The 17,729-nt window shown below is 42.5% G+C and overlaps 1 protein-coding gene across 2 annotated transcripts in view; it reads right to left on the reverse strand.

The window, feature by feature from the left end:
• Positions 1-15,980, reverse strand: part of LOC119647862 (tyrosine-protein phosphatase non-receptor type 23) — a 32,168-nt gene extending 16,188 nt beyond the window's left edge. For both annotated transcript variants that reach the window (XM_038049132.1, XM_038049131.1), the window contains exons 1-3: positions 15,739-15,980; positions 2,323-5,628; positions 2,154-2,264 (exon numbers count right to left, since the gene is read on the reverse strand). In XM_038049132.1, coding sequence (XP_037905060.1) covers positions 2,154-2,264; positions 2,323-5,628; positions 15,739-15,822 — 3,501 coding nt within the window. In that variant the 5' untranslated portion in view covers positions 15,823-15,980. The remainder of the gene's footprint in view (positions 1-2,153; positions 2,265-2,322; positions 5,629-15,738) is intronic.
• Between the last annotated feature and the right edge of the window lie 1,749 nt (positions 15,981-17,729).

A 17,729-nucleotide genomic window follows, 5' to 3' on the forward strand; every position in this document is an offset into this window, starting at 1 on the left:
TTGCGCCATTAAAGATATTGTCAAACCCAAGGCCGGGACTTGCACAAGATCTCGTACTCTAAGTGCTCAACATAATCCCATAATAGTTCATCAAACGATTACTGCGGATAAAATGCGTTCAATATCAACCGTAGACACTAAGCCGATTAATGAACGAGACAAACTAACCAGGTATTTGTCAATACCAATGTTAATCTTAGTCTTGAGGTGCGAAATGTGATTAAATTATAATACGAGGAACCACATGTCAAAACAAACAGGCTCTTTTCATATAGGAAGAAGTACAACTTGCAAAAAACGATGCATGCCCTGGTTAAGAAATCCACAACAAAGTTCCTTGTGAGGTTCTGCTTGCGTGTGGCGTAGTCCGTTGGGAATGCCCAGAATTCTGGAGGTGCTTCATTTAGAATGTTACTATGGCTGTAGGGCTTCACTGTCCAACACCCGGGCTGACGTACTCTGACAGTATTCCACGCTACAGCGTATTTGATGTGCAGACCCAGGGGAAGAAGTATAGGAGTACATTAAGAGCATTTGCCGGGCATGACTGAAGGGCTCCGATAGGATCTGCATACGCGTTTCTTCGAATCCTATTGAACTTTCTTAATTGTAATTTATGCTAAACGTCTGTCACCACACAATAGAAGGGTACGTTAGGATGGGATGAACCGCGGCAGTGTATGTTCAGAGAACTATCTCCGCCCGAAGGCCTCATTTCTCTTTAAAGGTCCTTTTGCGGACGCAGAAAGCTATACACATTTTCTTACCCCTCAGTTCTATGTTCAATCTTCAGTTCAATTTAGGATCGAGAATCACATCTAGATACTTTACATTGGAACAATGTTTGTTCGTTTAGCCGCGGGAGGTTAATAGCTTCACTATCAACCAGAGCACCGAAGGGATGTCCCCATCGTACCCTCCACTCATAGGTCTGGTCAAGTGGTTACTTCTCATATCAGACTGGACTCTATTCAATGCCTCTCCAATCCTATTCAGGCTTCCTTGATAGCGTTGGTACTATCGTTGTTGTATGCTCCTTCTTACTCCAGGAAGACAGAGTATATTGTTTGTACTGTAGATACTGCTCAATTTGCCTATGCAGTAGGCATGCTGAGACTCAGAGAAGGGCGAATTCTCAGAGTTTGGATAAAAATTGGGTATGTGAACGATATCCAAAAAAATTAATCCCGATATGAAAGAGGAGGAAGCAAGTTTATTTACGGTGTAAGGCTACCGAATTTCTCCTTCTCAATGGTTGAAAGCTCCGTTTCTGTTGTGTTTATTGCTATAATGAAAAAAAAAAACCATACCAGATCCTTTTTGGAATAGTTCAAAGCATTGGAGGTCATCATCAAGGATGGCATTAACCTCGGCAGTCGAGATTGGAAAGATATCGACATTAATATTTTTGATACAAAAGTCGGATGTGGAGGCAAGTGCCAAGAAGCGAAAAAGGACAAATAGCAGATCCGTCCGGAAACAACAATTATTTTCAAGGTAGGAGTTGTGTGCTACGCTGACATCTTTCGGAAACTGAATTGCCTTGGATGCATTATCGCCCGCTTTATCAAGGGCAAGTTCTAGAGAAGGGTCAGTTCGTTTTTCGTTCTTAATGATTTCGTGATCGACCGTGTTTCTCTCGTTTTCATTGAGAAGCTTCTTTAGACTTTACGGGTACAATCAAGAGTTATTTACTTAACCAAATTTTGGTGCTTCTATCGTAAATGGTAACTGACTACAATAAATATTGTGAGATACAGCTCTGCCCTTATGACCGGCATTCAGTTTCATATGGGGTCTTTATTCCATCATAACAGCCAATCGTTATATAGAGTTGAGGACGTCTACAAAGTCTCTTCCTATTTGATTTTCAATGAGAGCGTGCTTGCTTTGTTAATGCTGTGGAAGCAATGTTTATTGTAGAGATTCTGGTCTGGAGAAGCTTTCTGATTTTTTTTGCAGTCTTCGTAAGGTCATTTGCGTAAAATGGCAAATCATACTAATTAAAATTGACCCTTTGAGCCATTTGTAATTTTTATTGGGAAATTTACTATTTCTATCAACACATACTAAGTTATTGTAATTTTTTCAATATTGACAATCGACATAGAAATTCAGAAAGGTGGTCGTTACTCATGTTTGATCGAACTTACTTGATTTGTGACTGTTGCTCCCATCGCAGGAGTGGTTGAAATACTATCGACCGTGTTTGTTGCCGTCGCTGTGGTGTAAGACGGGTACGCGCTGGGTGGCACAACAGCATCCTGCCAAATACAAAACTATAAAATTGCTTCTACGGTAACATTTATTTGTGCTAACTACCTGATACCCAGTTCCATTATACTGAGCAGTTTCAGCTTGAGTGTAACTGTAAACTGCGGGCTGAGACACATACGGTATCTGATGAGCAGCGGCATGAGACTGAACGTACTCAATAGGCTGTTGTTGAGGTTGCTGAGGGTATACTCCAACATTTTGAGATTCATTTGTCTGCCCTTGATTAGTGGCGGGATACGTAGGATAAGATATTGTGGCAGAGTTTGGTTGCTGAGTCTCTTGCACTGGAGCTGCTGTACTAGGAACAGCAGAATTCCAAGTATTTGTTGACGGTACCACTGTTCCAGGCAATTGTACTGCATTTTGTTGTTGACTTACAGTATCAACTGGAACTGCAGCTGGCTGTGCCACATTCGTGTTCCAAGTACTTGGAAAGTTCGTTACGGCTGGCGCACTGTTTTGAATCGACAAATTCTCGAAAGCAGTAGTCATTGAGGTCGGTGTCCAGGTCGATTGGGTTGGCGTTTGGTTTATTTGTGGTGTTATTGAAGAGAACGATGGAGAAGGAGAAGGTGCTGGGGTTAATTGAGGCTGCTGTACCTGTTGAGGGTAATGATATTGCTGCGGTTGTTGGCTCTGTTGCTGAGAAGTTGGTTGTTGATAGGGTTGCATATAATTTGCAGTCTGGTTGGGGTAGGATGTCTGTGCATCCGTTGCGTGAGTGCCATACGAATAGTTCGCATTAGCTTGATATGACATGTTAGCTGGTTGCTCAGGGGTTACAGCTGGCGGATACTGATAATGCTGGTTTGTTGGTTGTGCCGTCGCAGTGTTTGCTTGTGTAATGGAATGACTGGAAATTGAGGATGCTGCTGAGGTCTGCGGATTTTGATAGGCCTGCATTTGGTTTTGATATTGCATCTGTTGATCGTAGCCTGAGTAGTTGTAATCATACTTCACTCCTGCAGCCGGTATTTGATTGTTTTGGTAGATGGGATTAGTATATCCATTAGTATCGTAATACTGTTGCGTGGGAGGCGTATATGGTGGTGGTGGATAATCGTTTGGTATGTGAGGCATCTGTGATTGTGCTGTGTAATACGTTGGAGTTGAAGTAGCACACGCCGACGAAGGAGTCGCTTCCGAGCCAAGTGGACTAGGGCGAATCGGTGGAATATATGTTGCATCAGAGGTTGGTAGCTTCCCCGATTTCAAATAGTCTTTGAGTTTGGGTGCCGTTGACTTTGAAGCTGGAGTAGTAATTCCAAGACCAACATTGGTGCTTGCTTTCGGCCTCATAGAATTCATTCGTTGCTGACGATCTTCGTTTTGAACATCACATGCCGCTTTTACACGCGCTAGCAATTTTTGTACATTGCCTTGCAACTTCTTGTAAAATTCCAATCCTTTTGCACTCTTGGCAAGAAGATCTTCGTAAACATCGTACGAAGCTGCTAGCGACGAAAAGAAATTATCGCGCTTGTGTTTAACATCATTTATAGTTTTTAAAACGGGAGCCGTCTGTGCATAATGCTCGGTAAGTGCAGCGAGAATATTATCTTGTGCTTTCAAATTCTGCTCAATTAAAGCAACCAATTTGTCATGCTTTCCGATTTCCTTCTTGAAAAGCTCTTTCACATCGTTTTCCTCGCCGTGTGCGATAATTTTCGAGGTAATGTCGTCATCGTTGATAGCGATTCGTAAATCCGCACAGAACTGAGCACGTTGTGCTTTCATCTCATTGACCTTGTTAAGAATCAATTTTAGATCGTGAAATACATTCTCATTTACTTCACCGCTAAGCTTAGGCACACTTTGTTGTATTTCCTGTAAAGGTTTGGCCAGGATACGTAGATTATTCACGTGGAGTTCCATAGCCCGTCGTAGAGTATCATTACTATCGCCTGCCTTTTGATGCGCTTCCATATACTTCTGGAATTCTCTTGAAAGCTCTGTAAAATGTGCATTAGTTCTATGAACTCCAGACTCTTGCTGGTATTTCCTCTCATTTATGTCTTCCTTGTTCAACAGTTCCTTGATTTCCTTCAGACTAGTTTCTACATCGGCGCAAATTTCAGCAAGGCTCGACATCGAAGTAATCAAATCAGGAATGGCGTTAGGTTTTGCGTTAATCGCTGCGCAACGATCAACTATCCCTTGAGGGATTTTATTTGCACGCTCCTCACTCACATTGAGATTGTCAACGTTAAGCGAGCTCATGAAAGTATTCAGCTCGTTATCCTTTTCAGTTACCTTGCCGCCTACTTGGCGAAGTAGTTGAGCTTTCTCTTCGCTGTACATTGAGCTCGCCTCATGTGCTTTCATGGGTATCAGTCGTGCGAAAATATCTTCACCTGCAACGTCTGGATCTGTAACGCTGAAATTGATTCCGTTCACTAAATTTGCTCCCTGTACGGCAGAAATATCCTTCAGTTCAGGTACAGCTTCGTGGTAAATATACTCATTTTCGTTTTTGGCAGCTTTTCGCTTGCCCTCTACAACATCGGTGGTGAATGTAAGTGCTTCAATGATTTCCTTTTGATCGGACAATCCTTTGCTTTCTTTTCGAGCCTCTTCTAGGTTGTCGGAAGCAGCTTGAAACAATGTAACTCGTTCACCCATTTTTTGCTGTTCCTCTGCCTGTTGGCCTTGGTATAAAAAGAGGATGCTATTCAAATAAGCAATTTTGAACCGAACATATTTCTTCCAGTCTTTGAAAACACTACTGCCTACGATATCACCAATGGTTCCGTCATCGCCACCTGACAACATTGCAGCCAGTGCCGCTCCGTAGTAGCTGACGATTTGAGCAGTCACCTTAGCTACAATGGCCGGTTTCCGGTTATCGATCAATGATTTTTCTAAAATGCACTCTTGAGCCTGTGCAAATGAAACCTGTTGCATAAACAGCAATAGTTCCGGAGTCATAAAATCATTATTTGAATTAATTCCTTGATATTTCTCGCGCAGTTCGCCGTAAGACCAAGCGGCAATTTGGAAATGTGTGCAAGCTAACTTCATTCCATCCGGATCCGATCGATTCACTGAGGCTCCCAATTGTGTGTGATGGCCGGCGATATTAAACAGGACTGCAGCCATTTCATAGCGAAAGTCAGATACTTCGTAGGCGTTGTTAACATACAAATCTTTCCATGTGAATGTGAATAAATTTCGCTCTAGAACTTGGGGGAAGCGATTCGCGAGTGAATGGAGTTGACAGTAATATCTTTTGAGTGTGGCGCAGCCTGCGACATCTTTTGTTGGATGCATGGCTGCATTTCGAAGGGTTTCGAGGGCATACACTTCTTTGGAGAATGAATCTGGGTTTTCTTGGTAGCATTCTGCAATGTACTGTAAAAGAGAAAATATAAATACAGAACAGGGTGCGAAAAATAAATAGATTATTTAGCATTTAGCGTCCTACATCAAATCCTTATTTTATTTACAATTAAGCCTTTTTCATGCACATTTTCAAATACTTCTTTATCGATATTTCAATAATTTCTGAATCTTCTCCAAAAAAAACATACAGAAAGGAACAAAGCTTATAATTTACACGGGATGGGCTGATCTTGAGCCATTGCTTAGGTCAAATCAATTTGTTCGAGGTTTACAAACGGTGGCGTAGTCTAGTTCTAAATGGACTCGCAAATCAACGGGATATTTTCTATTGAATCGCCTGTGAGATGGAGGTTGTAATAGATATTAGGTCAGTTCATTTGGATGATTTGTACGATTAGTGTGTAGTGGGATTTTCTGCGCCCCAAATCTGAATACCGAAGGTCCGTTCCGGTTTGATTATAACGGCGCGATAGCTAAGGGGTTAGAGCGTTAGCCCCTCGATCCCGTTGCTCCATATTCGAATCCCGGCCATACAGGATGTGTTGTGTTCTTCTTTGAAGTTGTCTCCCTTGCTGTAGGTTAATCCCTTGTACAGCATTAAGTGTCGATAATAATAAAATGGAAGCAAAGTCTCAATGAAAATAAAATACGGAAAAAATACAGTAACAGCGAATATACTGATGACCTATACTCCACAAAGGAGTAACCAGGAAACTCAAAAGCATTCTTCGTGTTTTTCGCAAATAGCAACTGTGGATTTTCTCCCTTCAGTTTCATTTGGAGTTTTTTGGTTCCAATTTGCTTTCATTTTCGCTCTGTGAGTTGGTGTCTGTTTTTGGGGATTAAGAATATATTGAAAGTCTTCCCTGCTTACCGTAAGAGGCGACTAAAAGGGATATAAATTTATGGGTTAGCAATCGACAAATTTTAAAACTTTATTGGTACCGTCAACAACGCCTCGCATAGAGACTGACCTCATGAAGAAAACCAGCGAGGGTACTCAGAATGCTCGCTTTTTCCAACTAGAGCGGCAATTCCATGTTATAAGCTGGACATTCTGGGCCTAAGTGAAACAAGTTGTTGGGACTCAGGAGAGTTATCCTCTCTCTCTTGTGGCAATGTGTTTTCGTACTCTGGAAAGTCGAGTGCTAGCAGAGCGAATCTGGTTTTGTTTCTGACGGCTACTGCAAGGCCTGCCCTCTTGACCTAGAAGCTGGGATGAAGAAACGCAATCTTGGCGACCGTAACGATAATAGAAGCAGGTTTGTGGGTTTCTGCAGCTCCATTGCCTCGTCATTGGTGTTGTGTTATCACGTTTACATATCTTTTATTGGTCATGAAACTCCAGAGGTGAGATCCCATTGCAATTATCACTAAATGCTAAGAACATTTAAAGTGTTAAGTCACGGTTTGAAGGTTATTTTTTTTTTCAATTTAAGGTTGATTTTTATGTATAATGCATAATTAATGCTTCCAGTACAGAACCTGTCATAAGGTCAGTTGGATTTCAACTAACCGACACCGCACAAGCAATCAGATTGATTGCGATCAGCAGTAGATTTAGAAATTGTCTCCCGGATAGGCGTAATAAGAGAGGCGGTGATATCGACCTGGAAAGGGATCACCATCTAATGGTGGCTTACGTTTCCTTGCGTGTTGCATCCAGGAGGTTGAAAGAAAACTTCACTAAAGCTCTTAACCGCATCACAGCCAGTGAAGTTGGGCCCTCTGCAGTTATTATAGACTGGTACTTCCACTCGTAGGGAAATTTTATAATCCAATTCCTTCCCCAGGGAGCGGAAGAAGATAATGATTGACAAGATTACAAAGAGGAGCATTTTTTGAGCGCGAATTGGAGGGGTATCTGCGCGCTCCCTGCCGTCACAAAGTTGATAGCTAAAATAATTCTGGAACTTTTCATCGACAGAACAGACTGGTTTCCCCTACAGATCCTCCTGCATTGACCACATCAACACCATACGGATCGTTTTGGAACAGTGCGCGGAGTTTAGATCTTCGCTTGACATGCTCTTCATCGATTTCGAGAAAGGTTTCGATAGTGTCAACAGGGAGTGCATCTGCCCTACACAGGAAGGACATTCTGGAGAAACTAATAAACATTGTCAGAGTGACATATGTATAATGGCGCAAAATGTCACCGAGGTAAAATCTCAGAGGATTTCGAGGTCCAAAATGGAGTGCGTTCACATCCTGTCCCGGTATTTTGTATTTTTTCTTGTTATCGGTGACACCAAACTGAATGTTGTTCGACGCATTAACAGTTCTAGATCCGTTTCCGCCGCCTTGTCTAAAATCTGGAAATGCAGTTATCTCAACACCAAAATCAAGTTGAGACTGGTCTGTGCTAGTATTCTTTCTATGTTGCTGCACTGTCACTCAAAGGCTCCAAGCTTTCATGAACACCTGTCGACGGCTCATCCGAATACGCTGGCCTAACACTATCACAAACGAAGAACTAGGCTGTCGACCATGCATCATACAATACAATTGCATTGCTGGCTACTTTATGCAGTGGAGTCCACTCTCCCAAGATGACCGACGGGTCTGTCGCTCCAAGAGTACTAGGCGCAGAACAAGGGAGAACGAGTACAGGCGTCTTGGGTCTTCAGGTAACCGCGAACAGTGGCGCTAGCGTGGTTGACGAGCTATCCACCATAAAGTGGTAAATGATGACCATACATACATTTGGTGAAAATATATAGTCACTTGCATTGGGCTATATACCGACAACTTTGAGGTGCATTAGAATCAGGGCGAGATCAAACATAGGCTAAAGTTTAAAGCCCAATATATCTCAACTTCTTCCTTGTTAAGACTCTTGGGAACAGGTTGACAGATACATGAGGGAGAGGACTACATGGTAATAATGATGAATATAGCAGGCGCCTTCAATAACTCCTTTGGATCAATGATTTCATTCGCCAAGAGGTATGGCAGAAAAGGTTAGCTCAAGCACATCTGTATGACAAGACTGTTTACTTCGTTTCTATTGTGGAACCTGGTAAGGAATGACTACTAGTCTTTCTGAAGGGAGTGCGGTATTGGCCCAAGAGCATGGTGATGGCATCCGTAAGTTCATCTTCTTTTTCCTCAGCCTTTGTCCCGTTCACAAGCGGGATCGGCTCATCGTGATCGGCCTCGCCATTTGGCTCTATCGAATGCCTGATCTGGGTGCAATCTCGAGGCTTTCAAATCCCCATACAGCGTATCAAGCCACCGTTGCTTAGGTCTGCCTTTTGGTCGTTTACCATCGACTTCGATGTTCAGACCAATCTTGGCAAGAGAATTCTCGTTTGCACGAATTGCGTGACCATACCATCGAAGACGCCTCTCTCGCAACTTTCCCACGATCGGTGATCTAAACGTGTGACGCCACTAGTCCAACGTAGCATCTTCGTCTCCATTACCGCAAGACGCCGTTCATCGTCTTTTATGGTCGGCCGACACTCAGAATCATAGAGAGCGACTGGACGGACGACAATGCGGTAAATTTTAGATTTGAGACGTTCGTTGATACGTCGATCACAAAGGACACCAGTTGTGGAACGCCACTTCATCCAGGTTGCGTTAATGCGTGAAGCAATTTCATAACGCAGTTCTCCATTGGCTGATAGCGTTGACCCGAGGTATTTAAATCGCTCAGTTCTGGGCAGATCACTGCCGCTGACAGTGATTGTGCCTGTTTCATGGGGATCGGTCGTCAAAAATTCAGTTTTGTTTAAATTCAATCTGAGACCGTGTTGCATGAGGCGATCATTCCATTTTTGAACAAGTTGCTCGAGATCATTTTTGCTATCAGATGCTAGGAAAACATCATCTGCATAAAGCAGTGTGTAGGGCGCTGGACGTTGGATATTAGGAAAGTGTCAACGATCCTAGAGCTGGTACAACAATCTCTGAGTCTAAAAAAATAGTAGTGTGAACAGGAAATTTCACGATAAACCACAGCAGTCTCCTGGCTTTCACCAAAAATAGGTACAATCTGCTCTGAAAAGAAAGGCAAGTATCGTCAGGCAGATGTGCAAGGAATATACTGTGGACTGCGCGACGAAGAAAACTGCAGAGTGGCTTAGGACTATCGTCCCTAAATTGCTAGGTTGAAAAGGAGCAGAATTGTCGAGTTGTGTTGCGGATGATATGTCAGGGGCATATATGGTAGTAACAGTGTTTCTTCCCAAAGCGGCAGTGCGGATGCTCTAATGGGTCCCCTAATTGCTCGAAATGATGATCTCCATACGCGGTGTGGAAAGCAAAAGCAAACTCCTCATGATTAGGTTAGGTGACTGATCCCTGGAGGCAAACGTTAAAATTGCTATATCAACTATAAATTTGGCAATATACCTGTGCATGCGCAAAGGAAGAAGCCGAGGAAAGACACTTAGGAGAAAACATCGGGTGGAAAACCTATCGAAGCTACTAGAGGAATCTCGATGGCCATAGAGGCTGAAAGGACAGAAGCATATAAGAAAACATACCTGTTGGCCACTGAGGAGAAGCTGGGCAACCTAGACCTGGTTCTTCTAGGGCTCAGGGTGGCCAGCGACATGCAGGAAAGCACCATCCCGGAGGAGGAAGGAGATACGTCGACAAGCGAGAAGTGTTCCAGACACTCACGGAGCCAATAGCTGTCAATAAGTATAAGAACTGCATCTGCAATGATTGCTCGACAATCTCCAAGGACAGCACTGAAATAGTTCTGGCTCAAGAGCCCTGGGAGAACGGGGGCAAATTCGTGGTTTGCAAAGTTGAAATATGTAGATAATTTGGGACTCCTCTTGCGAAAAGTTGAGAGCTTGCATTATTCTTAAAATCAATTTGAAGTATGATGTTTTTCAGAGTTCCTGACCGGAGAACTTGTGGCGGTCCAAGTTTCACTCAAACCCGGGGGAGAACTCGGGAGGCAGTCGTGGCATCGGATACTTCCCAGGAGACGACATCCAGATCCCACTAAACCACTCACTAATTTGATGAAGTCTTGTGAGAGGAAGGCGCTACCACTTCTCCTCGGCTGCGATGCCGATGGCTATCACGAAATCTGGCGAAGCAGCGACACTAATTGATGGCTTGAATACATTCCGGAATTCATCTACGTTCTCAGTAATAAGTCAGTAATACATGGTGTAGGGAATACGCCAAAATTCGTGACTAGCGCCAGGCAAGAGACACCTGACATAACTAAAGGAAACACTTTCATGAGCGACTTAGTCAAGAATTGGACGGTGCCGGGTAATCCTTCTATGTTAGATCACAGAATAATCAGCTCCAACATTGAGAGCAACTCGGAAGTAGAATAATAAGGAATTCCAGGAGAATAGACTGAAATCCCTATACTAGACCCCCCCCCCCCCCCGTCAAGAGCAAAATAGAGCCAGAAATGGTGGTGAAAGGCCTCAACAGCGTCAACACTGATGCATATGAGGCCAGCTGTCCGGCTAAGATAGTCAAGTAATAAGTGGAACACGAACTTAAGCGCACATAGGACTATTTGAACCTCACAAAAAATAAAATAGGGATTATTGTGGGAAGCTAGGGATAACGCCCGCAGGTACTGTGCGAAGTATGTTGAAACCTTCATACACGTTCTGGGACAGAGTTCGGCACTAGTGCAAAATAGTTCGAAGCACCTGGGCAAGTTCATTTAATGAAAAGATTAAACCTCCTGACGGTTATAGGCTTGCTTGACATACTATAGTGTCAATGTGTGCAACCGTTTTCGCGAAAAGAGCGTGTGGCAGACAGATAGACAGACGGACCTGTGAGGAATTGCTAGATCTTCTGGCGGAGACGGGCATACCTAATGATTTGTAAATATGTGTTCCCATACTTTTCTTTCCTACCTGTGCATGGGTACGTGTTTGTTCATCTCTGGTACGTGGACTAAAATGACTATGGGAAGGACACCCAGAAAATAAAATCATGGAAGTGATATTATATTTTGAGAGAAAATATGGGAAAACAAAGCTAAGGGATTATGGCTCCTATAGCCCAAGAGTGAATACATCCGCTCCAACTCCTATCTAAGGTAACCTTTATAAAAAACACCATGGTAAGGGGTAAAGAATAGGAATTGCAGTATTCGAAATAGGATAACTACAATGCTGGAGCCTTTTGATTGGGAACTACACCACCGCCAACCAATGTGTATATGGAAGTAGTTCCCTGCAAGGGGCAAACAAAGTGCGTCCACAATTAGATTTAAGGCTTGTGAAAAGCTCGAAATAGTCAGGAGCCGGGCAGATCAGCCGCTTAGATACATAATTATTGCCGACATAGTGTTCCACGCATACTTCCATGCAGTCAGCAGTGTCGAATAAACGTGTGGAACGCAATGTTCTCACGGAATCCACAGATCACTGCCTGTCTTGCACCTAACATGCCTCAATTTCGATCTATTTATTTTGATTGTAACAGTGAGGAGGAATAAACTTACTTTGCAGGGGCTCGGAACCCCAGTACCGGCGGCTTTGGGAGTGAGTAAGCGGGCTTCCCCGTCCCTCGATATGCTACGGTGGCATAAGTGTTTTAGATTTGAAGACCCATTGTCTAAACTGCGATGGTACAAACTTTGTGGAAGGAAGAAAGATGCTAGAGGAGGTTCTAGAATTGGATGCTATTGACTCCATGTTCGCATCTGTCCAGACCAAAGTTCGAAAGGCAGAGGAAACGAGAAGCGCGGTTACTTACGCGTAGAGACGTAAGGTGACCAAGCTAGAGTGATCTGACTTCACGTGGGTGGCTTCCACGGGGCATGGGGGAGTCATGGATGGTTTTAGTGAGTAAAAGTTCTACACGTTGGCCAGTATCTCTTCAAGATTTCCATCTTATTACATAAAAAACTCGGTATACCGGAAGCTGGGCGCTTCGGGTATAAAGGTTTTGTGTTCATCTTATGTGAGAAACTCTCTATGCATGTTTTTCCGTTTGTACATAAGCTCGAATAAAAAATATTCCGACATAGTTTGCCAAACTCCAAGATACTCATATGTACATACATATCAACGACATGGTAGTGTACTATTATTGACTTTATTTACGTAGATATCGGAATGGGATGTATTTTGAGGCTTATATTTCGTTTAGATACACCTCTGTGTTTTTTTTCAGATTTTTCTTTTGGGTAGGTTTTGAGAACGAGACCTGTTTCACTTTTTGGGGCACACATTTTGAGCCATATCTCCCCTATGTTCCACCCAATATAAGAAAGACGATCAGTTTCAGAAAGCACTAATCGAGCTTTTTCATTGATAATCCACAAGATCATATTTGGTGAAACAACATTTACACTCCCTTGAAGAGCCCCCTCCTCAACTCAATACAAAAGGCGCCACTCGCTGCATGTAAAGGGACACACAGCCCATATTTTCCCACCAAATTTCGTTACAATCCATTCAGCCGCTTCCAAGTAAATCAGGTGTGACAGACAAACAGACCGACATTGAACCGATTTTAATAAAATTTTGTTTCACACAAAACCGGGTTAAAATAACCCGGTTTTGTGTTCATCTTTCTCTTTCTATGCACATTTTCCCATTAGTATATGCGTAAAAACCCAAAATATTCCATAATATTTTTTTCAACCTACAAGAAATGCGTACATATTACAGACGTAGATATTATGCTCATGCAAAATAAACAAACATTGCTATATGCATGTACATAAATTGAACGTACATCTATTTTCGATTTACTTCGTGCATAACATATATACATATACATATAAAGTACGTATATTCAATACCGCTTATTCAATGTACAAATATATATATATCTGAACCGGACGCTTCAGGTATAAAAGGTTTTATGTTTCCCTATGTGAGGAACCATGAATGCATGACAGTTCCATGTGTAGAAATTCCATTACCCTCTATTTTTTAGAAAGCGTTTCATATAAATCATTTGATGGAAAGCACTGTATTGATAATAGTCAGCCTCATACGCTTCAAACCCGGAGTTTAATATTATTAGTAAATGTGAAGAATTTAACCTACAGCAGATACAAACAAGTCGAGAACCCGGAGCTGGGCGCTTCAGGTATGAAAGGTTTTGTTTGCTTCTTCTGTGAGTATATTTAAGTGCAGAACTATCCCATTTGTACGTAGCCCGTTATGTATATGCATTTAGCATGTCTGACTACCCACTTTAGTGTGATATTGATATTCAGTGGCAGTAAATTTACACGGTAAAGTCAACTTTGAGCTACTGTAACTTTGTTACTAATAGTACGATTTTGATCAAACTTGGGGATAATATGCTTCATATTATATTTTATACTACCAACAACTTTTATAACTCTGGGATACACTTAAGGGGGGTTTTACTCAACTTCTCCCAAAATGTGATAAAATACTATTATTAACTTAGTTTGAACGGATATCGATATGGAGAGTATTTTGAGGCCTGGGCACCATATAGAGGAGGCTGGGTAGTTTCTGAGAATAGGTCCGTTAAAGAAATCATCACTTTCCACCCCTTCCACTCCCCGCCTTTCTAATAAATCTCAAAACTGGCTTAGAAAAGTACTAATCGAGACTTTTCATTTGATACCCCATATGACTAGATTTGGTGAAAAAAAAATGTTATACCCCCCTTTTACGTGTATGGGGACCTCCTCTAAATCTCAGCGTATACGGATATCACTCACTGCATGTCTGGGCGTCCACAGTTCCCACCTTCTCACCAAATTTTGCGTAAATCGATACAGCCGTTTCTGAGAAAAGTGTCTGTGACAGACAGACAGACAGACAGACAGACAGACAGACAGACATTGAACCGATCTTAATAAATTCATGTCGAAACTAATAATAGTTTCGGAAAATGCTAATGGAGACCTTTCATTTGATATCCCACACGTCTGTATACGGTGAAATGCATGTATGGCGAGCCCTCCTTTAAACTCCACCTAAACTTATGTCTGGAGTAATTGATATTAATATAAAAATGATTAAAAAACTAAAACGAAATGTTTCCCTGGGACCTCCCATTCACGTGAGCTCACTTTGTTGTGGTATTGAAGAATTGATATGTTATGATGACGTCATATACGTTTTAGAATGCACGAAACTCACTCAAAATAAAAAAGTTTCACCTTCTGTAACTTGGTTAATAACAGTTGGATTTCTGTTAAACTTCCTAAAGTTGTGCCCTATGTTATCCCTAGGCCAAGCACCAAGACTCAAGACCAACACAAAACCTTCAACAAATTTTTTTTCCTAAGCTTAGACTAGCTAAGGCCAGAAGCGACCGTGTGTAGCTCGATATGATTCATGCCCACTTTGAATATATCATCCATTGCCATCGGAGCTAACGGCACCAGTGGCTGCATTCAGTCACGCTGCCTCGCAGGGCAGAGGTGAGGTAGCATCTGAAGGTTCGCCTCTAGCCTTGCAAACTATCACCAATTTGGTTTCGCGGATAACACAATTTAATGGGGTTGGACCTTGTTCGCCTCATCGTTGTAAAGTGCTAAAAGCGACTACAAAACTCAATTGAATTTTTTCTTGTCCATAACTTAAGCAATATCACAGAAAGTATCCTCGATGAATCGCTCCAATTTGGACATGATCCATCTGATATAAACACTTGTTGCATTGCGCAATTATTCACCGTGAGAAAATCGCTGAATCTATGCTTTGTGTAATTCTTTCGGCGACTGTTACACGATCCAAAAATATACACAAACCCTCGCCCTTGTCAGCTGACACCGAATCTTCCCACGGCTCTTCTCGCTCCCCACAGAAAGCCCAGAAGCCCCAGTCGACCCTGTAGCTGCCAGCAGACGTTGTAATCCAATTAGGCCTCTGTCTTGGCACTTAACAGTAAACAAACTCCGCGCAATTTGTCGGCTGACACCGAATTGCATTCAATATTCATTCCATGAGTCACGTCCCCGAACAATTGGCTGGAAAAATTCGATAAAGAAAATTTGCTTATCGACGGCGATGTGGATACAAAGCGACAACCGCAGTCCAATAAGCAGCCTCGGCCGTTGTTTATCGCCACAAATCATTATCTGAACAACTCAAAACACTTTGCACTTATCCTTTTGCGTTATTTACACGAATTTGCCGAGATATGCGACGCTGAAAGGGGAGTACACACCTTTTTCAAGCTATTGAACGACGTTCCCTCCGGACTGAATTTCAACGGGAACCATAGCATGGGAAGCCGTGGAGCCGCCTCCATTTTAACAACACCACTCACTTCCTAGCACTCACGACCACGATAGGTACAATTTCACGAAATTCACAGGTAAAACGGGGAGGACTTTGCAAGGAATTTTGCCGCAAACAAAATGCAATTTCACTTGACCGAGAGATCGGTGCACTTTGCTGTCACTTTGATATTAGAATTGTCATGGATTGTCGGAATAGGGGGAGCCGCCGATCGGGTTGCCATATGTAGTATTGTTCAAAGAGCGAGTACAGAATGTTGAAAATGTTGATTGTTTTTTGCTAACAAAAGCCTTCGTGAAGGGAATTTAGTCCGCTGAACTTAATGGTGACAATAGTTGATGTTTACGTGCTCAACATAACCAATTAGGATTACTTAAAAGAATCATCTTAAGCAACTGCACAAACCGGAACTCTGTCCATTCACAATGGCGTAAATAGGAAGCTCGACTCGGTTGAAGTTTATTATTTAAGGATGTGACGTTTCGAGCAAATTTCGTTTCGCGCGCAATTCTCTTGTGCATTTTTAGTTAAACGCGAATAAGTTCCATCCGAAACGCGAGAAATGTGATTAATATTGATTAATATTCCAAGTGAAAGTGAAATGTTATCAATTGCTTCTGCTTTAAACCGAAGTAAAGTGATGCTGGCCGAGAATTCCCGCGTTGCCTTTTATTTGTGTTTCTTCAGATTTTGCGCTGCAGTTAATTAGCTCTTGCACACGAAATAATGAAAATATGTGAAAGGTAAGTGAGTTTACTTCAAAGTTAAACTATTTGGTTTCGACCCGCATTTATTTACTGTAATTAATTCATGTCACTACACACACAGCGACCTTGTGCATCTCTTGCAACGCTGTTACACCAGCCTTACATTGGGACAGGGTACACTCGGTCTGTACAGGGAGCGCACGTCCAACTTGTCCGAGACTTCTTCCTTGGCTTCGTGACTTGGGTTTTCCGTTTGGGGTTGTTGGCCCTACCCAACTTCCAACCTGGAGGACCAGTTTGTACAATTTGTCCCATTGTTAGGTGCCGGAAACTCACCTTCATCCTTCTCCTCCTGCAGTTTTTCATTAAGAGAGGACTCCCAGCAATCACCACGTGGAGGTGGAGGTAGGGTTTAGTAGTAGAGCTGTTGGTGTTGGTTCAGCAGGCGCTTCCCAGGTTTTATGCACCATCGTGAGTACCAATCCACGTTTCGCCCTGGAACGCATACTACCTTTGATTGCTGGAAATGCGTGTTTGGGTCTCAATAATGACTAGACCCGGGGCATCCATTTTATTAAAGAGGAATACAAATCTGTGATGTAACTTTGGTCGATGTCGACCATGTTTTCCTCATGGTATTTTTTAGCTCACTTAGTGATAGAAACTACCGTCCTTCACTGCAGATTAAAAGGTGGTTAATCCAAACCACACGTTTTTGATTAACTCCATGGAGGGCATAGGCAAGCGTGTTCAGCCTATTAAGTCAGCGAGTGAGCGTACTCAGCCTATTAAGGCACTTCCATAATAGTTTAGAAATAACCAGCCGCCTGGCTGCCAGTTGGAATCGCAATGTTCTGTCCGTTGAAGATTGAAGGAGGCACATCTATAATTCCGAATGAAATATGCTTGTGTGTTTATTTATTGGCTCAATGGCTCAATTGGGGTAATTAAGGCATCCCCACAGTATTTTTTTTCGAACTATAACCTTTTTTCATATTTTTATGTTCAATAACACTGAGCTTCAGTTTTACTATCTTCATTCAATTGTGCGAATTGGGTCGACATAATTGAATCTCGCGCAATGCTGACCACATTGCCTCCTACAGTGTTTCTGTAGTGTACCGTTACGGTCTTTAATGAAGTGCTCTAACACACTTCAAGGCCCTGGTCCAATATGGATTGTTGCACCAACGATTATTATCTGGGTTAT

This window comes from Hermetia illucens, chromosome 2 (genome assembly GCF_905115235.1).
Source record: "Hermetia illucens chromosome 2, iHerIll2.2.curated.20191125, whole genome shotgun sequence".
In the NCBI taxonomy this organism is placed as follows: Eukaryota; Metazoa; Arthropoda; class Insecta; order Diptera; family Stratiomyidae; genus Hermetia; species Hermetia illucens.